Genomic DNA, 26,461 nt, shown 5'->3' with positions numbered 1-26,461 from the left:
GTAAAATCCTCTTACATTTACTTAAATACAAAGTACAAAGTCATGTGACAATTTAAAAACTGACTTAAAATAATCCTAATGTCTTTTTTAAGTTTAAAAAATACCATACATACTTTCATATGTTCATAATATTTCCAAGAGATTTAACACCAGGATGTTCTTGCTTTTAATGTTTCAATTAAGATATTAGTCCCTGAGCCTGGAAATTATGTTTTATTGCAGGTCTGACATATTTAATATGCTTTTGTTTGTCTTGAATCAAACATTGCCTTAATATTTCAGGCAATCCAGATAGGTTAAATGAATGAGTCATTTCTGGCACATAAATTGTTATTATTGTGCCGTGTTGGGAGCAGCTAGTTATCTCCCATCATGCCTTGGGGATATGTGTGGCTGTTTAAGATGTTTATTGTTTATGGTTACATGACTCTAACTGTTCTTGTTGATGCTGCAGAATAAATTCAGCGACAGTTATTGTTGATGGAAAGAATGTAGTACCATGAGTGAGCTCAGGCGACCCTCTGAAGCACAGTGTAGTATAGCTTCAGTAAGTTCAATAAAGAGCTCCCCCTATCTGTTTGGAGTAGAACAACAGGCTCAATCTCTGTGTGGCTTCTCTGTTGTTAAGACTTCTCAGTTTGCCACATTTCTTATGCCAATTATTATTATGCAGATTAATTAAAGCAACACTATGTAAAACATTGAACTTCCTTAAAACAGGGGTGTTGAAAGATTAGAAGCTTAAATGTTAAAGAGTTAAAGTCCCAGCTTTTGTATATGTAATGTACAAGGAGTTTGTACAGAGAGTAATCTGTTTGACTTTTTTCTTGAATGGAACATTTTTACACAGTAAAAATGTTACACTGATTTTAAATCCTGTAGATTATTACTTTTTCTTGAGCAAAGTTCATAAAGAGAAAAAAAAACCAACAAAAAACCTCACAGTATTGGTTGTTTTTCAGTTTATGCCCAGAATGAATAAATCTAATAAATAAAGATAACAAACAAACCTCTTTAACAGCATGCATGTTTATGCTGTCAATAGTCTTTCACTGCAATTTCACAGCTGGCCTCTAGAGAGCAGTGTTTACCAGAGGAGGGCAACCACAAAAGAAAACAAAGACATCAAATGTGCGTTTTTCTCTCTAACTGGGATCAGCATCACAGAGAGAGAAGAGGTTTACACCAATAATCAAATGCTTTGTTGATTTTAGGGGAACTCTTGGCCATTTTTCAGTAATCTAACATCAGGCGTCTCTGTCAAAGTAAAAACTGGTTTAACTGTGATTTCTTACCGCAGCGCCTGGTCCAGAGTGAGGCCTGTGAAATTGAAGAAACTCAAATACTCTTCTGCAACCATGCGACTGAAGTCATTGCTGCAAATAAGCAAACAGAGACACAGTAGAATTATACGCAGGTTTATTAGGAGAGAAAATAACCGCGGGAAGAAGCAAAGAAACTACAGCGATCATTAAAACTCAGAGTGTCAGTCAAACACTCGGATGGCAGCTTTCTCAGCTCGGTGAATGGGCTCAGTTTGGGCTGTCAGTCAGTCGGCGTGCACTGGCACAGTCAGATTGAGATGCAGACCGGAGGCCAGAAACACAGAGAAGAAAAAGGGAGGAGATTCCCAGGGTGCAGCTGTCAGAAGACGAGAAAACCCTTTAATCCCAAATTCTTTCTCATCAGCACGAGCAAAGCAGCTGACAGACTGACGGGCTGATCGAGCAGCGGAGGAATGCAGATCTGCTGTAACACGGCGCTTTTTAAAGGGGAGCAGAGTAATAAATGTGCAGGAAACTGAATTTACATGGGTCACAGTTTAATGGCTTTCATTAAATAAAAATAAGATGCTGCAGGAAGGAGATTTTTACATTCATCTTACAGTATGATGACACGCAGTAACCTCTTATTGTTATTTTTGATTTTTTAGTGGCAGTAGTAATACTGTAGAGGTTGATTTTGTTGAATTATTATTAATAATTCATGATGCATATGAATATAACATAAATGCTTGGTGCATTGCATTGAACTATCTTAATTAAACTACAATGGATTAGTTTGATTGCCTTGCAGCCCAACCTTGGCCTCCAATCATGTTTGACCAGGGTATGTATGCCTTCTTCCATCTCAGGATCACTAAAATTAGACACATCCTGTCTTAGAATGATGCTGAAAAACTAGTTTATGCACTTATTACTTCTTGGCTGGACTACTGTAATTAAACATCATCATCATTATTATTAGTTTGTACTAAGAGCTCCATAAGAAGCCTTTTAGTTGATCCAAAGTGCTGCAGGTGAAGGCTGATAGAGCCTTGTGGCTGAATGCAGCAGCTTACTTCTTGCTGAGGTGACGCGCTACATCCGACTTCCTGAAGCCGTCCAAGTTGAAGAGACGTTTGGCCAGGCGTTTGGCCGCTGCCACATCGGCACGATGGCTGCCGTTGGTCAGGGTGTCACTGCTGCCCAGGCCCAGCCTGTCGCTGAGGTCCTGGTCCAGCTCGGAGTCGGTCGCTAGACGGGCCTTCTCCCTGCTAAGGGGTAAGATGGGAAGGTGGTGGTGTAAGACAAAGTGGAAAGAGTTATTAAAATCAGGTGCTGAGAAGGAAATAAAGAACATTATGGTTAACAGAAATGGTGAATAATTCAAAGGGACAGTGCAAAAAAGGATAAAAGGGGGAACAAAGAATGACGCTGATATAATAAACCCCATAAATCCAGTTTATCAATAATTTAATGATATTAATGTTTCCTGTGTAAGTAAAGAAAACGAGACCAGATAAAAGAGAGATGAAAACAGCGAGCCTGATCGGGGAAAAGCAGCAAAAAAAATGTAAAAATGTGAAATAAAATAAGAGTAAAGACACGTGATGAATCCTGAATGTGCTGGAAACAACCGAATAAACAAGCTGAGCATCACATACATCAGAACATATGCAGATCTTTAATTTTATATTCAAACACAGCATGCCGTAGATTATGTAGTTTATTAACTGCATTCAGAATCTCCTCTTTTGCCAGCTTTCCCACTTTTGTTATCACATCCTAATTAAGCCCCTTCAAAGCATTAGCCAGTTCAGAAGTGTGAAACTTATTACATCTGAATTATTCCTGTGATAATAATTTAAGCATGTTATGTCACACTGAGCTAAAAGAGAACTACTTTTCCATCCTCTGCTTAAAGATGAATGAGGTCTCTGAGTTCACTTGCCGAAAACTCAACATGACTTTGGCTTTTTTGTTTTTTGTCTGTGCCATCTAGAGCTGCGTGGCCATTCTGGTCACGCCAGAGAAAACAAAGACAGTCCAGCAGCCCAGAGATGTAATCCAAAAAGAAAGAAAGAAAGAACGAAAACACTTCCTGAATAAGGCGAGCTCTCACTTGGATCTCTCGGCATGAGGAGCGAGCCAAGAAAACCCACAGGCTTCGCTTCGCTCATTCACACATTCTCATACTGTACATGAGTCAGGCAAATCACACCAGAGCAAACAGGGATTAAAAACAGAAAGCCACAAGGGTTCAAAGGTCAACTGTGGTTTCACAAAGCACACAGAGGATCAGCCGGTAAAATGTTTACTGAGACTGAGTCTGAGGTCCTTGTGTTAGCATGCTAATTTGCAGTAAACACAGTGCAGTTTGGCAGATGGGCGCCTTTATTTTGAAAATATTTTTATTTTGAGTTTTAAAAAAAACAAGATAATGGAGAAGTGTGCATTTTTACTAGATTGTGATCCAAGATGAAAGTGGAAGGATGACTACAAGTGGGAGGAGTGAATGCCTTATTATTTCATTACTTTTAAAATAGAAAGAATTTCCCAAATCTGGAATAAAGTGTGTCTTTTATTATTATTTATCATTACCTCTATTTTAACAGGAAGTCCAACTGAGATCTCTTTTACATTAAAGACCTAACCAAGATAGGAGCCATAAAAGCTGAAACGTCTAAAAAATGCTACAAATACAACATAAAATATTTAAATTATTTCATGTTCGAAGTGCAACCGCTCAGAGGAGCGTAGCTGGTAACTGTTGGTACTGGAAAGAGAATAAATGGGTTTATAGAGGAAAATATACCATTTGTGTTTTCTTTGAGCGGTCAGTGATGACCAGTCCACCAGATCTCTTGTTGTTTTGTAAATTCTACAGCAATGGAGTCAATAGATGTTGAGAAAATGAACAGAATCAGCCCATCGCCGTAGAAAAATGTGAAGTAGTGGCTGAAAAGTAACCCCATCTGTGGTCATAACTCAAACTTGGATCTCTGATGTGCTCTGCTCCGACCTCTAAATGTGGACAAGAATCAGTGCATATGAGGGCAGACAGGGACGGGGTCATAAAAATCACAAGAATGATCAATAGATTTGTGACACTGTGTTGGATAAAATACAGAGTGAATCTAACCCTAATGGAAAAAAAAGAAACTAGGCCACCATCTCCCAGCAAAACTGATTTTTTTACTGTTTAATTTTCCATCTGTTAACTGCAGAAATTTGTGCACCAATGCTTCAAACAGATACTCTGATGTGGCCTGCTGGTACAGGCTGCTAGAGGAAAAGTCGGGGGGTCTCTTAAATAATATGAGTTCAACAGCTGTTAAGACAATCCACTAAAAGCCAAAACATGTCAGCCTGCTGCTAGCTTTAGATACAAGGTCAGGGGATCAACAGGAATCGTGGGCATTCACGACCCGGGACCATGAATGTCCCAGAAGATGCTGAAATAGTAAAAGAAGTGATGACCTGCTGGTGGTGCTAGAGCTGAGGAAGAGTGAAGTCCTCTCTCACTAGACTTCAGACTCCACGATGTCTGAAGTGCATGTATCCACAAAACATCGAGTAATTTATGGGAAAGTTTAAATAAAAATCCAAACGTGAACCCAACAACTCAAAATCCCTACAAGAAATGGATATTACAATCTAAACCGATTTTTTTTAAAGCTAATTTACCAAACAAATAAGGATATTTCTTTATTTGATTGCAGCTATTTTTAATTTTTAAAAAGTCTATTTTGTATTTGTGTTAACTACAATGTTTTTTTTTTCACAGCTAGATTTAGTTAACTATAATACCTTAGTCCACACCACATTTTCATATAACAGTCTCTTCACAAGGCACCAACATATTTTCATCAATACCAAAAACATCAACCGAGGTTTTAACCTCAGGAATGTCTACACCCATAAACATCTGATAAAAAGTGCAAATGTGAACCCAACAATTGAGCAACTGAAGCAAAAGTGGAAAGAAATATGTATTTTTTAACTGAAAGTTAATTAACATTTAGTTTAGATTTATTTAAACAATTAAATAAGAATGAAGTTCACTAACGGTTGAATAGATGTTTTTAAAACAAGATGCAGTGTTCTAATACTTTTTATGGCACATATAAGTAAGCCTCTCCCTGGGCCTTCAGCTTTCTTCCTGTTAAAACTGAGTTTTTTGTTTCCACTGTGCTGATATAACATCTGGGAGTCGTGACTGTTCAAAGCCTGATGGTAATGGATGTCTGGAACTTTATAGCCCTCCATGCCAGAAATTTACAATGACATAAAGTTCTGAACCATCCCGTGATCAGCCGTCATCACTAACTTGAAATTAAAAGTCCAAAGCGAAGGAAAAAGTTGGGCAAACGTCTCGATGTTCACGAGAGCTACATGGGCAGTCAGACAATTTTCCCAGAATTACTGTTATCTGCATATCTGCACGTCTGTTCCACAAACATGATATTCAAATGTTCACATATACACGACAGACAGGTGAGACAGGTTCCTGGGTGTTGACCTACCTGTGGCAAGACCGCCTATTTTCTAAGTACCTCTCCTCCCCGGCTGCAGACGAGCCCTGACAACAGAAGACGGCCGGCGTCCTCGCTGGCGTCACATGGCCGGCGCCTCTCCTCTGACCGCTCGCCCGACTGAACCTTCTTCTCCCCCTCGCCTCGTACCCTGAACGCATCGCCGTGCACTTGGCAGGCCTAATGTAGGAGAACACCTGCACTCTCTCCCAGGAGGCCAGCAGGCTTTGACGCTCCTCTCCCGGGTTTCGAGGCTGACTGAGACTTCATGGGTGCCTCCTTTCTTTCCGTCCACTTTCTCACTCTCCCCCTGTGTTTGCTGTCATTTGATCCTCTCAGCAAGCCTCCTCTCTCCCCCCAAAGTAAAAGAGCTGTTTGTCCTGCAATGCCTCTCGGACTCTATCTTTTCCCCTCTGAGTCTGTTTGCTGTTGTTTCTCTTCCCTCTTTTCACTCCTCCCTCTCTCTTTCTCCCTCCCTGTTCCACTGTGTAAACTCTCACTGTCCCCTACTGACCTTGGATTCAAAGCATGGCATGAGACTTGGCTTGTCTTTTCCCTAAAAAAAAAAAATCACCCTCCTGCATTCATTCCTCTCTCCGTCTACACGCATCTCCAATTACACGCACTTGGCATGTCCATCCTTTGAGTGATGTTCAAATTGTAGTTTACCTTGTTTGTGATGTAAGCTTTTTTTTCACACACCTACACAGAACACCAAAAGTGTGAAGTGTCAGGTTTAAACTGCTGGGTGTGTGTGCCCAAACGGTTTGCTCTGCTGCCTCGGGCAAAGAAAAGGTGGCCTTTTGTCTACATCTGTTTACAGCATACGCTTCATCTGGGCCTGCAGGAGTGTTCATAATTATGAGATTACGCCAGCACTGTAGCTTAGGCTCTGCCACCTGTTAGCATTGTCCCATCGAGAGCCAGCACAATGCCGAGAGGGCCTGAGAGAATTCCCAGTGTCAACCTCTGCTTTAACGGTGTCCACGGATAATTGAACCCCCTCTCAGTCCACTGGGCAGCTCGACACAATGAGCCACTGTCTAATGGTACAGAGCATCTGAAAAGGGTGATGTGAGGGAAGGAGGAAGAGGAGGAGTAGGAGGAGAGGGAGGAGGGGAGCGAAATTCCAACTTTTATCAAAGTATGGACAAGCCTTCAGGGATATTTGCCTGGCCGTCTCACTCCTGGATTCCACAGCTTCAGGCCAGCAAGAGTGCGATAAGATCAGCACTTAGCAAACATTTGCCTTCACTGTTTAGTTCATCAGGAAAAAATCTGAAACTAAAGTACGAGTTCAGGTTTACAAAATGAGACAAAATGAAGCTGCTTTGTTTTGTAAGATTTTGACTATGAATCCGCTGAAACTTGAGACCGATTCCTTCCTTGGACACACAAACACACTAAAACACACACTGTGATCGGGCTGCAAGTCACACACCTGCAACATATTACGCTCACTCTTTCCAAACAGCACTCGGCAGGAAGACTGCTGTCCTCTTACGCCATCTTGTGGCGAAAGCAGCAGCAGTGCGCTCACTCCACCTCTGCAGTGCTGTCACACTAAGTTAGGGTGACATTCACAAAGCAGTCACACATAAGCAGAGTTGGAGACACCGAAAAGCAGAAACAGGTGGAATCTGTCACATATACCGGCATGTGCGTGTCAGGGCTATCTGCATTCAGATAAACACTCTGCAGAGAGACAAAATGAAGTCTTTGGGACAGTCAAGGTGAGTCTCTCGCTGCTGCAGCCGCCATCTGCTGTGCATCACACATCCGTGCATGCACTTCACGCACACACAAACCCAAAGAAAAGGGTGCATGTGCATGCACAAACACACGCACAGACAGATGGATACACCCATACACGGCTGGCAGACAGCAGAGGGACCACAGGCGGCCTTCTAACGACCTTCACTTTAGCATACTCGACTCTCCAGAATAGCACTGCTGCAGTGCTCTGTGCAGGGAGACAGACAGAGGCAGAGACGCTCATTAGTCTGGAACCTGACAACAGTCCATTAACAGGGCTCTGACCTCAGATAGGAGACAATCAACGCTGCATTAGAACTGAATCTACTTCAGAAACTCTGTGATTTAAAACTCCATTCAGAGAGAACAACTCTGACTTTTCATCCACATAAGACAACAGTGGCGGATGATCGCAGAATCATTTCCATGGTAAAGAGAAACCCCTTCACAGCAGCCAACCAAGTGAATAATACTCTCCAGGTGGTAGGCATATCAATATCCAAGTCTACCATGAAGAGAAGACTACATGAAAGTAAATACAGAAGGTTCACTGTAAGGTGCAAGCCACCCATAAACCTCAAGAATAGAAAGGCTAGATGGGACTTCGCTTAAAAAAAAAAAAACATCTAAAAAAAAGTTCTGGAGAAACATTCTCTGTACAAATGAAACCAAGATCAACCTCTACCAGAGTGATGGTAAGAAAAAAGTATGAAGAAAGTGTGGAACAGCTCGTGATCCAAAGGATACCACATCATCTGTAAAACATGGCAGACACACAGTGTGATGGCTTGGGTGTGCATGGCTGCCAGCGGCACTGGGACACTAGTGTTTACTGGTGATTCGACACAGGACAGAAACAGCTGAATGAATTCTGAGGTGTTCAGAGACTTACTGTCTACTCAAAGCTAAAAGCAGTCAAATGGATTGAGAGGCGTTTCATAATACAGATGGACAATGACCCAAAACATACAGCTAAAGCAACCCAGGAGTTTATTTAAGCAAAGAAGTGGAACATTCTTACATGGCCAAGTCGGACACCTGATATATATATATATATATATATATATATATATATATATATATATATATATATATATATACACATGTATATATTAGGGGTGCAACGATACACAAAATTCACGGTTCGGTTCGGTTCGATACTTTGGTGTCACGGTTCGATATTTTTTCGATACAAAAAAAATGTTCATGCCTTTTTAATTTGTCATTTATTAAAATTATAAATATATATTTTAACTCAAAAGTACAGTTTTTAAATTTAACCCTAACCCTTGTACGTGTTTTTTATTTTGACAGCGAATGCGCACCTGCGGACCACTTATGTGCAGCCCTGGTTATTTAGCTCATCATATCGCAGCCACAGAAATTCTTTTGTCCATGAAACCATAAAGCTGCACTTTCTTTTTGCCTTATAGTCTGATTTGTCATAACTTCTCCGTTTTGTGGTAAGCTTTTCTTTGGCTGTCACTTCTTCACCCTGACCTGTCTTATTTGGCTCAGCAGAACTGAAATGCTTTTACACACTCACTCACATAAGCTCAGCGATTCTCTGCGCGATCAACCTCTCACATGTTTAAGCTTGCTGCGGGAGATTTCACTTGTCATGTTTGCATAGTAAGCTAACGATTAATAAGACGATGTCAGAGGAATTGGTGCACAAATTATCATCACTCACAGATCAGTGCTGTCGCTCTCTATACACAGTTCGCACGATTGCAAAGTGAAAGCAAAAAAACAAGCGCAAATTCAAACGCGATTTCAATATGTCGCATATTGACAGTGGCTCACCGATGCCAATGACATAATTACCCAGCTACATTTCCGAAAGAATGCAAAAGCATTGACATATATTTTTCTTCCTACAATAGCCCGACTGGAAAAATCGCTAGCTCCGGGACGTCGGGCTAGCGATATTGCAAGCCCTGTATCTGATTGAGGAATCACTTATCTTTGGAAAAGAGAGTTTATTACAGAGAAATGTCTCTTTCCAAAATAAAAGCTATACTATCCGCTTCTTCTGGGCTATATTCTCAGCAGCATAAGGAGAATCATGTGCTAACAGCTGTCTAAATGACTCGGCTAAAGTTAGTAGCATGCTTGTTGTTTTTGTCTTTGCACTAGGATGATGTCGGCGTAAATGTGCAGTCATATTCGTTGTGTTCCCACTAGTGCTTTCAGGTTAATCTCGTTGAAATGACCTTAACGCCACAACACGGCAAATCTCCGTTAACGAGCTACCGCCGATTGCCCCGTGCATGGGGCTAGACGGCCAACACGTTAACGAGCTAACTGTGCTAACACACTAGTTCACACCCATGTAATTGAGCATTGTGTGGCACATCCAACATACTGTTTTACTTTAGTCCATGACTCGCTTACCTTCAGGGTCATACGCCACATGAAAACCAAAATAATTCCAAACACCACATCTGAATGAGGGTGGGGGAGGTGCCCTGCGCTCTTCCTTCTGACGATGCTGTCTGTGTTGAACGCTCAGTGGATCTGCGCTCGACAGTGCAGCCTAGGCGGAGTAGTCCAACGCAGATTCACTGAGCGCTCAACACAGACAGCATCGTCAGAAGGAAAGTTGATAAAATAAATTACAAATGTTGTATTGTTCGATATATATACCGAACCGAAAGCACTGTATCGAACGGTTCAATATCGATATGAATATCGTTGCACCCCTAATATATATATATATATATATATATATATATATATATATATATATATATATATATATATATATATATATATATATATATACCTGTGCACTGCCTGGATTGATTACAAGAAGGCCTATGACTCAATGCCCCACAGCTGGATACTGGAATGCCTAGAATTGTACAAGATCAATGGGACCCTAAGAGCCTTCATCAGGAACTCAATGGGGATGTGGCGTACAACACTAGAGGCCAACTCCAAGCCCATAGCACAAGTTACCATCAAGTGCGGGATCTACCAAGGAGATGCTCTGTCCCCACTGCTGTTCTGCATAGGCCTGAACCCCCTCAGTGAGATCATTAACAAGACTGGCTACGGATACCGACTACGGAACGGAGCAGTTGTCAGCCACCTCCTGTACATGGATGACATCAAGCTGTATGCCAAGAGTGAACGAGACATCGATTCACTGATCCACACTACCAGGCTATACAGCAATGACATTGGAATGTCGTTCGGACTGGAGAAGTGTAGTCGGATGGTAACAAAGAGAGGGAAGGTAGTCAGAACTGAGGGGATTGAACTACCAGAAGGCAACATTGCAGACATAGAGGACAGTTACAAGTACCTGGGGATCCCGCAGGCAAATGGGAACCATGAAGAGGCCGCTAGAAAGGCTGCAACCACCAAGTACCTGCAGAGGGTCAGGCAAGTCCTGAGGAGTCAGCTGAATGGTAAGAACAAGATCCGGGCCATCAACACATATGCCCTGCCCGTGATCAGGTACCCTGCTGGGGTAATAGGCTGGCCAAAGGAGGAGATAGAAGCCACTGACATAAAGACAAGAAAGCTCCTGACCATGCATGGAGGGTTTCACCCCAAGTCCAGCACCCTGAGGCTGTACGCTAAGCGGAAGGAAGGGGGCCGGGGACTGGTGAGTGTCAGCACCACAGTCCAGGATGAGACAAGGAACATCCAAGAATACATTGGGAAGATGGCCCCAACTGACCGAGTGCTCAGTGAATACCTCAGGCAGCAGAAACCCAAGAAAGAGGAGGGAGACGAGGAACCATCATGGAAGGACAGGCCCCTGCACGGTATGTACCACCGGCAGATAGAGGAGGTGGCTGATATCCAGAAATCCTACCAGTGGCTGGACAAAGCTGGACTGAAAGACAGCACAGAGGCACTAATCATGGCAGCACAAGAACAAGTAGGCTGGGGTCTATCACACCAGGCAAGACCCCAGGTGCAGGCTGTGTAAAGATGCCCCAGAGACAATCCAGCACATAACAGCAGGGTGCAAGATGCTAGCAGGCAAGGCATACATGGAACGCCATAACCAAGTGGCCGGCATAGTGTACAGGAACATCTGTGCCGAGTATAACCTAGAAGTCCCGAGGTCAAAATGGGAGATGCCCCCAAGGGTGGTGGAGAATGACCGAGCTAAGATCCTGTGGGACTTCCAGATACAGACGGACAAAATGGTGGTGGCTAACCAACCGGACATAGTGGTGGTAGACAAACAGAAGAAGACGGTCGTAGTGATCGATGTAGCGGTTCCGAATGACAGCAATATCAGGAAGAAGGAACACGAGAAGCTGGAGAAATACCAAGGGCTCAGAGAAGAGCTCGAGAGGATGTGGAGGGTGAAGGTAACGGTGGTCCCTGTGGTAATCGGAGCACTAGGTGCGGTGACTCCCAAGCTAGGCGAGTGGCTCCAGCAGATCCCGGGAACAACATCGGAGATCTCTGTCCAGAAGAGCGCAGTCCTGGGAACAGCTAAGATACTGCGCAGGACCCTCAAGCTCCCAGGCCTCTGGTAGAGGACCCGAGCTTGAAGGATAAACCGCCCGCAGGGGCGTGCTGGGTGTTTTTATATATATATATATATATATATATATATAAAAGCATTTTATATTTATGATATTTTATGTTTCATATCTGTGGCACATCACACACCATCTAAGGTTGCTATAACTGTCATTTTATTGTGTGACAATAAAGGTTCTTGATTTTGAACTTCCAGACATGTGAAGTGCATGTTAGAAATGTAAATGTCTGCTATAACCTGACAGCCCCCTCTTAAACTCAGTGTGATGTCCTATTGTGCCGATGTGCGAATGAGCTGCTCAGCTAATAGTGTGGTGTGTTGACCTTTTACTTTTATGTGAACTATTTCCTGCTGTGTGATACAAGTTTTACAAAAACTGTAAAATATCTGGATCTGATTCTCCTGAAATAATCTGAATCTGTCCGTGTGGGAAAACAGCTTATGACCGTTGGAACATCTCCTTCCAAAAACCCAGATTAATCTCCTGCTGGAGCAGCCTCCCCTGCCTTCTGGTTTCAGGCTCTCTGCCAGATCCTGGCTTCAGGGACTTTCCGCCGTTCAGCCACAGGAGCGTTAGTGAGGTCCGGCACTGATGTTGGCTCATAATGCCAGGCTGGGTGGCAGGTCGGGGTTCGACTCAGTGAAAAAGTCAACTTTAAGCATATTAGACGGACCTGGATTTGTTTGTTGTGTGTTGTAGAATTAGTATTTAAAGGGAAAAGGATTCAGAAATACAAAAGATAAGGTCCTGTTTACATACTGTAGCTTTGCCTGTCCAGAGAGGTTTATATGATTATTATTTCTCAAGTGTAGTATATATATATATATGCTCTGCATAATGTCATAGAAAGAGGGATCCCTCCCTGATACAGTAAGTTGGCTTATAAGAAGATGGAAAGAACGCTACAACAGCTTATTTCAGGTAGAAGATGAACTGATGGGCTGTACTAAGCCCACTATATGATAAATTAGGCTTTGAACTACAAAGTTGATGCAGCAGAGTGAAAGAATTAAGATACAGAGATGCAATGGAGCACTTTTAGTATCACTATGCTGACATATTAACTCTGTTTGCACTTGTTACATGTTGTGCGGGCGGATCGTAAGTGGACACTGGAGACACGTCAACGTTTACAGCTGTGTGTCCAAGGAGTCTCCTTGTGTTCAGATTTCATTACGGTATGTGTCACTTCTTCTCATAAAAAAATGGCCTTCGACCGGCGAATTTATCGCCAGTCAAGAGCGAGAGCTAAATTTAAAGCTTTTGCTCATGTTGACATTGGAAGGTGAGGTCATTTCAGAGAAGCAAAAAGGAGCACGAACAGATGAAAATTGGCCCCCACACCCTGTGACGATGGTGTATTTTCCCCTTACGGCTCCTTCAGGACACATTGACCTTAACATGTGAAATAGATCCTTCCCCCTTTTCATCAGACCCTGATCTCAAAGAGAAACGGCGATAAGCCTAATCGTTATCAAGTTTCTGTTCTCTGTTTGTGGGTTTGTGACGTGCTCTGTTAGTCAGAATAAGGTTGATGTTTTGGGGGATTGTATTTCCCGCTCTTCTGATGTGTTTTACATGTGTTTCCTGGAAATCAGCTGATAATAATGGCAGTGAAGACAAGTTTGGATGATTATTTCCTGAGTAGTAACGGCCTGGAGCACAGTAGCAGTGCAGGAGAAAATGAAAGGGGTTTTCTGTAACCACTGGCACTGTTTGAATGACCGGTTCTTAAACAGCACTTTTCTCCTCTACTTGAGCACCAAAGCACTTTATACTTCATGCCTCATTTACCTACTCACACACATTGATACAAACACTTTTTCTGCATCTAAGTGTTTTATATCTAACATTCATGCATCAGGAGCAACTGTGTTTGGTATCTTCCCCAAGGATCATTTGGTATGAAGACTGGAGCGATCGAACCACCAAACCTGCTCTACCTCCTGAGCCACAGCCCCCAGCTGTACTTTTTATACTCTGATTAAGCGTTAGACCCAGTGAGGAGGTGGCATCTTGTTGTGAAGCTGTTTTCTGTAGTTTAGAGTAATTTTCTCCCTAGTTTGGTTTAATCAATAGCTTTTTTTGCACCTCTCCTCCTCTTAAGATCCCATTGAAAGTGATGCAGAATTTTTCAGAATCCTCCCCCAGATTTTTATATGTAAATAACATCTCAGACTCACCAAAAATACTAATCAGTGAACTTTCCACCTGACAGGCGATCTCACCTGGGTAAGGAGAAGGAGGGGTTGCTGTACCAGCTGCTCCCCAGCTGTGAACGCTCCTGCCCTCTGGGCGGGGTATCATCTGATCCGCTGCTCAGCCTCTCGCTGGAGGGAGCTCGGGTGGCGTCCGAGTCCCCCGTCACAGTAAAGATAGAGTCAGACAGACTGGGCCTCTCATCGTGCGCCAGCGGGGCGAAGCTGAGCTGGACGATCTGCCTGGCGCTCTGGCACACGGGGCCGTGGATAGCGGGTGTTAGTGTGGGCAGGTCAAAGGTCAGGACAGTGTGGGTGCTGGAGGTGAGCAGCTCCTCGCTGTCCAGGCTGTTGTACGACGTCCCTTTGGCTCGGTGCGACTCCATGATGCTCTCAAAGTGGCGGCTGAAGGTGTCCTCTGTGGCGAGGCGGGGTCCGGATACCAAGATGGGGGATTTCAAGGCTGGATGGTGGTTGTCGAAAAAGGTTTCCACTGGTCTGAACAGACAGGATAGAAAATAAAGAAAAAGAGACTTTTGATAAGATTTTTTTTTTCTTTTGCCAGAACGTAATTTACTGAACTGTTTAAAGGTGTGACTTTTACTTCCTGATTATGACCAACTTGAAAAGTAGGTTAGGGATGAGATCCCTACATTTAGGTCAGGGGAACATCCCGCATCACCAGAATTCTCCTGTTTGTGTTTACAGCTTCACACGAGGCGTCTGCTCACCTCTTCAGAAGGTGTCCAAACACCTCAGGCTCCTCCTCAGCTGCACACTGCTGCTTCCTGCTGTCTCCCTGCATCCTCACACTTGCCCAGCTCACCATTTCTTCCTCTTCTTCCTCTTCCTCCTCATCGTCTTCTCCTTCTTCCTCCACAGCTCTTCCTTCCCTCATCGCCTCCTTCTCCCCATCTGTTCTCCCATAAGCCAGCCCTCCCAGAGGGCTGCTGCCCGTCCCTGAGGTTCCCTGCACGCTGCGGTTGCTCCCAAATGCAGAGTCGGCATCTTCCTGCTCGGCCAGCAGCACCTCGTCTATGTCCGTCTCACGGTAGCATCGAAGCGGGACAGCGTCCAGGTCAGTTTCTGAATACTTGAGTGTCCTGCGAATGATGCCCGTTTTGGGCGATGTTCCTATGACGGCTGGGGGAGGGGTCACCAGCTCTACCTCCACGTGCTGCACCTCGTGGTTGGCTGAAAGCAGAGGCAGGGAGGATGGCGGAGTAGGGGTGGGAGACTCACTGGAGTTACCACTAGGAGGAGCTGTGGAGGTTCCCTCTGGAGAATCTGCAGAGGAAGAAAATCAATTATGATCACTTAAAAGGCATATGTGGTTTCTGAGGACAATGTAGAGGTGATTAGCAGTGTGCCACTCCCCTGCTTACAAAGACTGGGTCATATAGAAGTCTATGGAAAAACAGCCCAGAAGCGCCTTTATTTGCGACCTCAGTAACACTTTCCTCATAAGTTTAAAGCCTTAATCGTTATGACTGAATGAATTTTTATGACTGCAATGACCAAAAGTCTGTTCTTCCCCTTTTCAATATACACTCAACAAAAATATAAACGCAACACCTTTGTTTTTGCTCCCATTCCCCATGGGATGGACGTAGAGACCTAAAATTCATTCCAGATACACAATATAACCATCCCTCCCAAACAGTGGTCACAAATCAGTCCAAATGTGTGGTAGTGGGCACATCTGCTATATTGAGATAATCCATCCCACCTCACAGGTGTGCCACATCAGGATGCTGATCTGACATCATGAGTAGTGCACAGGTGTACCTCAGACTGCCCACAACAAAAGGCCACCCTGGAATGTGCAGTTTTTTGCGCTATTGGGGGTCTGGGGACCCAGAACCGGTCAGTATCTGGTGTGACCACCATTTGCCTCATGCAGTGCAACACATCGTCGCATGGAGTCTATCAGATTGTCAATTGTGGCCTGTGGAATGTTGGTCCACTCCACTTCAATGGCTGTGCGAGGTTGTTGGATATTCGTGGGAACTGGTACACGCTGTCGTATACGCAGGTCAAGCACATCCCGAACATGCTCAATAGGTGACATGTCCGGTGAGTATGCTGGCCATGCAAGAACTGGGACATTCTCAGCTGCCATCTGCCCTGAACAATGTGAACCATGATTCATCCGTGAAGCGCACACCTCTCCAACGTGCCAGACGCCATCGAATGTGAGCATTTGCCCACACAAGTCTGTTATGGCGACGAGCTGGAGTCAGGTCAAGACCCCGATGAGGATGACGGGCATGCAGTTGAGCGTCCCTGAGACGGTTTCTGACAGTTTGTGCAGAAATTGTTTGGTTGTGCAAACCAATTGTTCCAGCAGCTGTCTGGGTGGCTGGTCTCAGACGATCTTGGAGGTGAACCTGCTGGATGTGGAGGTCCTGGGCTGGTGTGGTTACACGAGGTCTGCGGTTGTGAGGCCGGTTGGATGTGCTGCCATATTCTCTGAAACGCCTGTGGAGACGGCTTATGGTTGAGAAATGAACATTCAATGCACGGGCGACAGATCTGGTTGACATTCCTGCTGTCAGCATGCCAATTGCACGCTCCCTCATTGCTTGTGGCATCTGTGGCATTTTGCTGTGAGACAAAACTGCACATTCCAGGGTGGCCTTTTGTTGTGGGCAGTCTGAGGTACACCTGTGCACTACTCATGATGTCAGATCAGCATCCTGATGTGGCACACCTGTGAGGTGGGATGGATTATCTCAATATAGCAGATGTGCCCACTACCACACATTTGGACTGATTTGTGACCACTGTTTGGGAGGGATGGTTATATTGTGTATCTGGAATGAATTTTAGGTCTCTACGTCCATCCCATGGGGAATGGGAGCAGTAACAAAGGTGTTGCATTTATATTTTTGTTCAGTGTATAACATCAGAATATTTACAGCATCAAATTTGTATTCTATTACTGTCAATTTATATACCTTTGATTGATCAAGTTACATGTTAAATTGATGATCCATCCATCCACTTATCCCTTTCAGGGTCACGGGGGGCACTGGAGCCTATCCCAGCTGTTATAGGGCGAGAGGCGGGGTACACCCTGGACAGGTCGCCAGTCTGGCAGGGCTATAGGGCTACTAGCTCTTAGCATAGCTTTGCAGCTGATCATATGTCTGAAGCAAGCTATTTTTGCTCCTCCCCCTTTAAGACCATCCTTCGTTTAAGCAAGCTTTCTTCTGATTGGTTCCCCTTTGTAAATGGTAGGGAGTAGAACACTGCCTTCTTGCATCGTGCTGCCAAACACCGTTTTCTCAAATTGTGAATGTTATGGTTTACTTTGCAAGTTCGGTAAAAAATTTTTTTTTTTTTTTACTTTTTTCAAATATTTCTATGATGATAACAATAAATAAAATTCACAGATATCCTTGTTGAAACTAAAATGTTTACAATAAATGGGAGAATTATATTAGGAAGCGCCCTGATTTTATTTTCCTTAGTTAAACAGAAAAGCTTTTGTGAAGAAATCCCTGCTGCTGTTCCTGTATCAGCTGACACATCACACCTGAGTATGTTTCCCTGAGCGACAAACTGCGACATTGAAAGCAGTACTGCTACTTCACTAGCTTCTCTATCTCTGTGTGAAATGTTCCCATGAGAGGAAGGAAGAACATGAAGGCAGAACGTGCAGAAACTCAATATAAGTAAGACAGAAATGCTCTCACGTTTCTCCCCCCTGCCAGCAGCCTCCTCAGCAGGGGTCCCGAATAAAAACTCCCACTTAGCACGAGCGATCTTCTGACAGTGCAGCGAGGGCACGGGCGCTGCACATCCACTGTCCGTCTGCAAGAGACACACACTAGCTTAGAGGCTAACTCTGCAGTGCAGCATTAATGGGCAGGAGGGGAAAAGGTGGTTAGCATACAGTCAAAAATCCAAGTATGCCTTCCTTCCTTCTTTTTTGTTATCAGCAGAACCCACCTGTATTCCTGAGGTGGCAGCCCCGGTCTCATTGCTCTGGTGACTGGACTGGCTGGACTCTGGGGACACACAGTCCCTGTCTCCCAAGCTCCCCGTCACCCCGCTGGAGCTCCGTGAAGACGACCCTCCCATAACGCCATTCTGCTCCCCCTCAGGAGGCTCTTCGGCCCTTCGAGAACGAGGCTGCAGTGCTGCACCGTATCCCTCCCTCTCGTTACCTTGCTCTTCCTCATCACAGCCCTCATCCTCCTCTCCAGAGTCCAGCACCACAGGACCCAGAAGAAGGATCTCCCTCCTCCTCTGCTCAGCCCGCTTCTGCTGTGCTGTCGGGCTGAGAGGCCTGCGGCGCTGCCTGGATTGTTGATCAGATGTTTGGACCCTTTTAGACTGTAATACGGGGTCGGGGCTTGGCTTGGGGCTGTTTTCCACGCCATTCCCCCACTCCTGCCTGGAAGTCCAGCTGACCGGCGCCTCCTCAACACTTTGATTGATAAAGAGTCTGCGAGCGAGCTCTGTGCAGTCCCCTTTCTCGAAACAGCTTGGATCTCCTCTCCTGTCCAGGCCTGGGGACCAGGAGTCTCCAGTGTACTGTGGCGGCTGACGGCGATGCAGGGTGGGGGTATCTGGCGGTCGGAGCTCAGCTTGGAATAGCCTCGGGTCCCTAATGGGTGAGCTGAGCTCTGTGGGAGGATGAGAGGGACGAAGGACACGTGAAGGAAGGGCGGGGGAATTCTGAGTGGCTGATAAGATGGAGCTCTGCTGCATTGTGTCATGATTAGTGTGACAGTTTGTCTCTTGTGATCGTGAGTTTTCAGGCTGGTGTGAGTCTGTGTTGTCGGTTGCTGGCGTGTGTTGTTGGTCGTTTAAAGGGATGTTCATTCTGAGCGTTTGCTTAAACTGTTGTGCATTTGGAGCGGGTTCTCCAGAGTTTGAGCTGCTTGTGAGCTCTCCTAAAGGATTGTGCAACGAGGACCTCCTCGCCTCTGTGAGAACTGAAGATGCTTTGGTGGCCTCTTCAGGACTGTGAGCTGGAGAGGAAGATTTGCTGTTGCTTAACTGGTTCAAACCGTCGACTCCATTATTGCCAAGTTGGAGGATTGCGCCCTGCGGTGAAGTGCTCATATTGCAGGTCCTCTTAATGTGTCTGTTGACAGCTGGACTTCCAGTCAGAAGAGGGCTTTGGGGCTCAGGGGGCCCAGATCTCTCAAGCGAGGACTGCTTGGACTGCGAGGATAGCTGGTCTGAGGCTGGGCTCCAAGGCAGCCCACATGGAGCCAGATCTTTGGGGTTTACGCTGATGTTCTGACGCTGAACGGGAGATCCAGCCCAGGACTGACAGCGCGGTTGTTGGTAGTAGCATGAAGCTGAGGTGTGCTCAAGTGCGTGGGCCAGTTTAATCCTCAATAAGGGGGATCCAAACTCCTCTACAGCCCTCTTGGTAGCTGCCCTGCCGATGGGGTCAAAGTGTGGCTTGCAAAGGCCGGGGGAGAACGTCTGCTGGTGACTTCCTGGACTCTGGAAAGTCAGCTTGGGACTGGAGCTGCACGATGAATCGGGACTCCCAAACCAAACTGGGTCGCTGAGGCGTTTTCGAAAGCTGGAAGACGTGGACCATTCCTCTTTGGCTCGTCTCTCGCACACAGAGTTGCGTGGACTCTCCACTTTCTTCACATTTGACTTCTCGACGTAACTGAAGGTGACCACACTCCGCTTCCCGTCGCTGACTTCCTCTTCATTAAGTCTCTTGCGAATAGGAGGGGTGTGAGGGACACTGACTTTTCCCGAAGAGGTCGCTGGTGAAGAGTGCAGGGGTGAGCTCCAACGCTTGCTGATCGTAGGTGAGCTGCTGGTTTGCTGGAGCTGAAAGCTAACGGTGTTTCGAGAGGGAGACTGGCCGTGCGTGCAGTCCTGAGCCAGGTGGCGAGCCGTGGAGGCTTTGCTGACGATCTGGCGTGTCGTCTGGCTCGTTAGCTGAGAGAGGAGCTCCGCGGGACTGTCCTGAACCGAATGCCCCTGAGCAATCCCTTCTTCACTCTCCCTCTTTCCTCCATTCTGATCTGGGGCAGACCTCACTTCCACATACAGATGAAGGACTTTTCCAGACTGGGACATGACCTCCTCTCAGCACGTAATGAGGACACAGAAACAGAAATGGAGCAGAGAAAGAGGCAGACAGGGTGGAAAGAGGGCTCTTCTTTGCTCTTTTTCTCTGTTTTTGTCAGTTTGGATGTTGTTTTCCTGCTGGTGGTGGGTGTCAGTTTATTTTTAGACGGTCTTTCTTCTCCCTCCTGTGTGCACAGCAGAGACACACAGGCTGAACGGCCAGAGGACAAACATGCCCGCGCGACGACTCCAGCAGCTCCCTATTCTTCATACCTGTGAATGAAAGAGAGGAGCTGTTGTTATCTTTATGCATCCTCAGATGACTCCCGATACACACTGGATGATTCAGTATTTACGATGCCCAAAGGGACCAAGCATCAGCTTACTCTCTGGAAACCTACTCACACGTTTCGGAAGTCTCAATTTGTCAGCTGTGTTCGATGCTTTCTGTAACCGCCATCTAGACACAGTTCACTCCTAAACTGTGTCAGCTATTTCTGTCATTATTCATGTAAACACTGGAGCAAGTATAATGAGTATCTTCCATGAGTGCCCTGTTTTCTCTACAAATTCCCACGATATTGTGCCTCTCCTGTGTTAATGGTGGCCAGCTTTTTCCCCTCCTGCTTCCAGTGTGATTTCATCCACGTTTTAATTTGCTGCTTCTTTCTGAACATTTTTTTTTCATTCCCAATTATTTTAAAAACTATATGTTAAAACACTGAATGACCTAAAAGAGACTCTTCAAAGTCAGTGATGTTATGTGGTGCAATTACAGAGTTAGGTCCAGAAGTTTAAGACAACAAAATGAAACAAATTCCATCTTTTTTTTTTTCGTGGAGTTTGAAAGAGTTAAGATGTGACTGAAGTACAGACTTTGAACTTTGATTCAAGGGTTTTAATAAAAACATTGTAGCTATACAAAGTACCCAATTTACAGAGGCTCTAAAGTAACTGGGGAAAATAAGTCTAGAACCAATGGAGAACACCAGCTGCTGCATATCTTCCTTTGAGACTAAAGCCACCTTCAGCTGCTGATTGTTTGTGGGTCTCTATACTTTCTTGGCCATCTTAGGTTGTTTATGCAGTTTGGTTTGGGTCATTATCCATTTGCACTGTGAAGCTCTGTCCTTCAGCATTCATCCTGCTGCTGTTTCTATCAGCAGTCACGTCATCAATAAACAGTAGTGACCTGCTTCCACTGGCAGCCATACATGCCCATGGCATATAACTGTCACAATCAATCAATATGAAGCAACAACTCTGAGTAAAATGAAACAAATATGAAAAACTATAACAAATTAAATGTTTATTAATTAATAATTAACCATTAAGGAAAATGTGCCTGTAAACAGACAATTTGATCAGATTCAATTCATTGTAACATTTTACACTGTAGTTAAAATGTTACAAAACAAAACTACATGGAAAATGCATGTATGCATTTTGTTTCAGTTTAATGAGTCTGTCTGTGGCTCTCTTTGGTGAAGGCCTGTGAACGTAATCAATTAAAAACGGGCAAACCGAGAACCATTAACTACCTGGATAAAATCTAAATACACACACACACACACACACACACACACACACACACACACACACACACACACACACACACACACACAGAAATAACAAACTGTTGTTCTGATGCCGAACAGTATAGACACAGCTTGGCAGTATTTTAGCTGCTGAAGTTATACAGTGAGCAAAAAGGGGAGAAATGTACTCTGTGTACAACAAACTACTGTTGCTGTGGTAATGGCACCTTAAAATAGTTTCCACTGTATGACGCACAAGTGCACACAACTAAGTCTCCCAGATAGTTTTAGTGACTGCATCGGTTCATATAAAGTCAATACAAATAATATGTTTAAAGTGTGCACACTCGTTTCCTAAACACGTGCTTCATGAACAAGAGAGTTGAAGAAGAGAGTGCATGTGGGGTGGTGTGGGTGGTGGAAACCAGCGTCAGAGGTGATTTGTGACAGAAGGTTTCCAAGATGGCAGTGAGACCTGCTATGATGTAAGGTTTGGAGATGCTGACACTGACAAAAACACATGAGGCCGAGCTGAAGATGTTAAGATTTTCATTGGGAGTGAGCAGACTGGGATTAGTAATGATGAGTACATCAGAGGGACAGCTCAGGTTGTTATTTAGAAACAAATGTACAGCAGCAAGGCTGAGATGCTTTGGGCATGTGCAAAGGAAAGACAGTGGATTCAGTGGACAAAGGATGCTGGATATGGAGCTGCAAGGCAGGAGGAAAAGAGGAAGACCTCAGAGAAGATTCATGGTGTAGTGACGGAGGACATGCGGAGGGTTAGTGTGACAGAGGAGGATCCTGGGTACAGGGTGAGACGGACACAGATAATCTGCTGTGCTGTGAACAGGATCAGTCGAAGAAGAAATGTATGGTGTGTGTGTTAAAAACACCGAAATACCTCAAATTTAGCACAATGTGGGGATGCAGAAATATAAAATGTAAAGCTCAGTGAAAAGGAAGAAAGGAAAACTACAGCAAGGTGTGATAGTCAACCTGAAGACTGTATGTGGCTCCATGAGCTCACACTCCTGCAATAAACCAAAGTTCTCTGATGGTTAAGTGGAAAGAAACGATGGAGTCTCCTCATGATCAGGTCCTCATCATCTCCCTTCTCCACTCCAACCGTTCACGGCAGATGGCTGCCTCTCCCTGAGCCTGGTTCTGCAGGAGCTTTCTTCCTGTTAAGAGGGAGTTTTTTCTTCCTGCTGTTGCCAAGATTGTTGAGGTTTCTATATATTATTGTGGGGTCTTTACCTTACAATATAAAGCACCTTGAGGTGACTGATGTTTTGATTTGGTGTTACATGAATTAGTTGAACTTTATCTTCAGTGGACACTTTGATGATATTAACGCTGCAGGATTTATTTGCTAACTTTGTTCCCGTTACACTTTGTCGGTCTGCTTTTATTGTTACATCAAGCTTTCCACCTCAGGCAGTTGTGTTTTTCTTTTCTTTTTCAAATATTTTCTTTTTTTATGCAATTGATTTTTATTGTAAATATGCATAAAACAATGCCATGGTTCCTGGGTTGTTTTGGAGGCAGAGCTTGTATGACTGTACGGTGCAGCTGCACTGCTAAAATCTCAGCCAAAGAAAAAGGCAAATAAATAAATCAAATTTTCAATTGGAGACAAATGATAGAAATCAAAATCAAAATCAAAGGCCTCTGTTATTTCCAATGACAGATACTAATAAAAAGTAAATAATGCAGCTTTTTTATGATGTCAGAGAGAAAATGAGCTCATCCTGTAGAGGAAGCAGGAAATCATCCCACCATGTCCTCTCCCACTCTCTGAAAAGAGCCGGTGACGGGGATCGATTTACATTCTGAATAAAACAATTAAAGGGTCTGGACTCACGGGGAAAATGAGAAAATGAGGCAGGTTCAAATGATTCATGGAAACTCTAATCGGATTAGCGTGATCAGATTTTATTCAGGAATCACCATGACACTGATGCAGCGATGATGAAGAGGACTTTCTCTGTGCAAAGATATTGAATTAAGTAATGTTTAGTTCCTGTCTGTTCACTGACAAGTCCACCATCAGATCCAGCTGGCTGCTCAGCCATAACATGCACATGAAGCTAAACCCTAAGCACAGAAATCTCTTTGTTATTCTCTTTGTTATAGTCCACGTTTTGTCTTTCGAGCTAAATCTCCTGGCGGTTACTCATCTTGGCCGAGCTGACTTCTTTCCAGTCGTCTCCATTCTGTTTAACGTTGATGCAGAACGACTTTCCACGCCAGTGACGACGCAGACAACAGAACTCTTGTTTAAAAAAAAAAAAAGAAGTCACTCAAATGAGGACAGTGAGCTGCCAGCAGTGACAGATTGGAGCTGCCTTATGGTAGCAGTGGGAGAGAACGTGCACGCTCATAACTGAAGCCGACAGAACAAAGAGAACTTGTAAGTTGGCACGCCGAGCGACCAAACTTTCCCTCCCTTAACCCCAACTCATCATTCTGCCCTCACTTCAAAGACATCAGTCTCACCGAGCTGACAAATTCTCCCTGTGACGTTTAATTATTTCTGCATGCAACATTTGTTTGGATGTTTGCAGCAGGTTTGAGCCCTTATGTGCAATATTTGATAAATCCTTTACTATTTGTTGCTTCATCCACAATAAAACGTCTCTGTCTTCGTGCATTTCACTGCCTCTGCATTAGTCACATTATCTGTCATTTTCACACTTTGCAGCTAGTCTTCCCACAGCTACACTACTCACCGCCAACAACTGGCCTTTGTCCAGTTGTTGGTAGCTCCCCAGGGGCCTCTGTAAAAAGGTGTGAGGAAGACAAAGTGGCTCCTTAGCTCTAAATATGACAGAACTGGCTGAGACTAAGGCTACGTCCACACTAATGTTTCATTTGAAAACGCATCGTTTTCTCTCCGTTTTGGCCTCCCGTCCACACTGAGACGGCATTTTCCCCGAAGGAAAACGTTTCAATGTGGACACACAACTCTGTGAATACAACTGAAAACGTTAGTGTGGATGCGGAGTGTTTTCAGACGAAAACGCCATTTTCAAATCTATCCGGGCTAGTGTGGACGTAGCCTAAGGTGGAAGAACCTTATCCTTGAGGGCTAAAGCCTAGAGACTGGTCTGCAACCATCTGGCAACCACCAGTCATGGGGGAAATTTGTTTTGGACAATTGGTTGCAAGTGGTTGCCACAGGCTGATGGCAGTTGTTGGGAAAATAATTCCTAAAGTCTCAGTCACTCACACCTACAGATTGCTCAGTGAGCCCCTGGCAAAATGTGTATTCTCCAACCAGTTGGCAAAAACCTCAGCCCGCCTGCTTTGGTCTCTAGCACTTAAACACGAAAAATTGCAATCAATTGCAAACAAAGCAATTCCTATGACAGTTCACATAATGAGAGTCAGCAACCTGCAGGAACCACTGACAACCAGCTGGAAATTATTGCTCCCGAGAAACCAGTAGCTGTATCACATCAGTGTGGCGGACAACTATCACACATGATAAACCTCATTAAACAGATTTTCAGTAACTAACACATAAAAATGCTGAGCTCTTTTTTAATGTAAATATCCGTTTGAGGCACAGATCCTCAGAGATCATCTGTGCTTATGATTTGTCATCACGAAGAGGTTGAAGTATGCCAGTCAGTATTGATTCAGAGAGAGCGCAGATGAGCATGAACTTAATTTGGACCTCTTTCATCCAGTTATTCGTCAGCTGACTGAGGCGGGAGCTGATGGAAGCGAGTGAGATGAAGTCGGGCGATGAGAGAAAGACCACAAGAGATAGATAAATAGATAAAAGACAGAAGGAGGAGGGAGTCGTGTAAGTGAAGGAGAGAGCTCTGCTGGCAGCAAACCAGAGTGATGGGAGTGTAGAGTTACAGGAAGGCCAGAGTTAAAAGCAGTAACACAACTGCTAATGTAACACAACCCCACTTTTCTTCTGCCAGAAAACACAAAGACAAACACTGCTTGGCTACTTTCCACCCACCAACTCCTGCTGGCATCTAGTCATACAGATAGCTAGTGGAGATTTACTTTAATAAAACCTTCCACAATCACAGTGTCACAATCATATAGGAACATTACAGCTGAACCTAATTACAAACACCGCATCATTCATCATGAGTCCCAAAAAGCAGCTTTAACCTAAGCTTAACCAACCGTGTCTGGATGCCAGCATCAAAATCTTTAACAACTTGTAAGCTACGCATATCAGCTCAAATGTAATAAAAAACAACAATAAAAAAGATGTGTGAAAAAAATGTGACTTCCCAATTTTAATGTTGAGATAAGAAGAAATAAATACTACACAGTAAACAGTGGTTTAGTTATTACAGATCTTCCTGTATCCAGACTGTAATGTTAAATCCTGGATGCAGCAGTGCTGTTCTCGAGTGCTCCGGTTCCTTTCAGCTGTCCAGCTTGCCAGTAATTCTGGACAATTTGGCATGAAGTCTGGTGGGAGCGCCACTGCTGTGCCAGAAGTTACAAGAGGAACAATCCATTTACCAGCTCCTGCCACACTCAGTCTTATTTGCTTTGCATGTTTCCTATCATTTCAACTTCTAGATTAGCATGTAAAAAAAAAACAGATTT

General features: G+C 44.4%; 1 protein-coding gene across 3 annotated transcripts in view; it reads right to left on the bottom strand.

Moving 5' to 3' along the window:
- LOC309712939 (uncharacterized protein) overlaps positions 1–26,461 on the bottom strand; it is a 102,325-nt gene that overhangs the window by 52,957 nt on the left and 22,907 nt on the right. For all 3 annotated transcript variants that reach the window (XM_082544158.1, XM_082544159.1, XM_082544157.1), the window contains exons 2-7: positions 18,228–20,603; positions 17,972–18,089; positions 15,002–15,557; positions 14,301–14,768; positions 2,342–2,536; positions 1,296–1,376 (exon numbers count right to left, since the gene is read on the bottom strand). In XM_082544158.1, the coding sequence (XP_082400284.1) occupies positions 1,296–1,376; positions 2,342–2,536; positions 14,301–14,768; positions 15,002–15,557; positions 17,972–18,089; positions 18,228–20,339 (3,530 nt within the window). In that variant the 5' untranslated portion in view covers positions 20,340–20,603. The remainder of the gene's footprint in view (positions 1–1,295; positions 1,377–2,341; positions 2,537–14,300; positions 14,769–15,001; positions 15,558–17,971; positions 18,090–18,227; positions 20,604–26,461) is intronic.

The sequence above is a fragment of the Aulonocara stuartgranti genome (assembly GCF_965226115.1).
Source record: "Aulonocara stuartgranti genome assembly, chromosome: 8".
Lineage (NCBI taxonomy): Eukaryota > Metazoa > Chordata > Actinopteri > Cichliformes > Cichlidae > Aulonocara > Aulonocara stuartgranti.
This window is presented reverse-complemented; position numbering and strand designations above follow the sequence as displayed.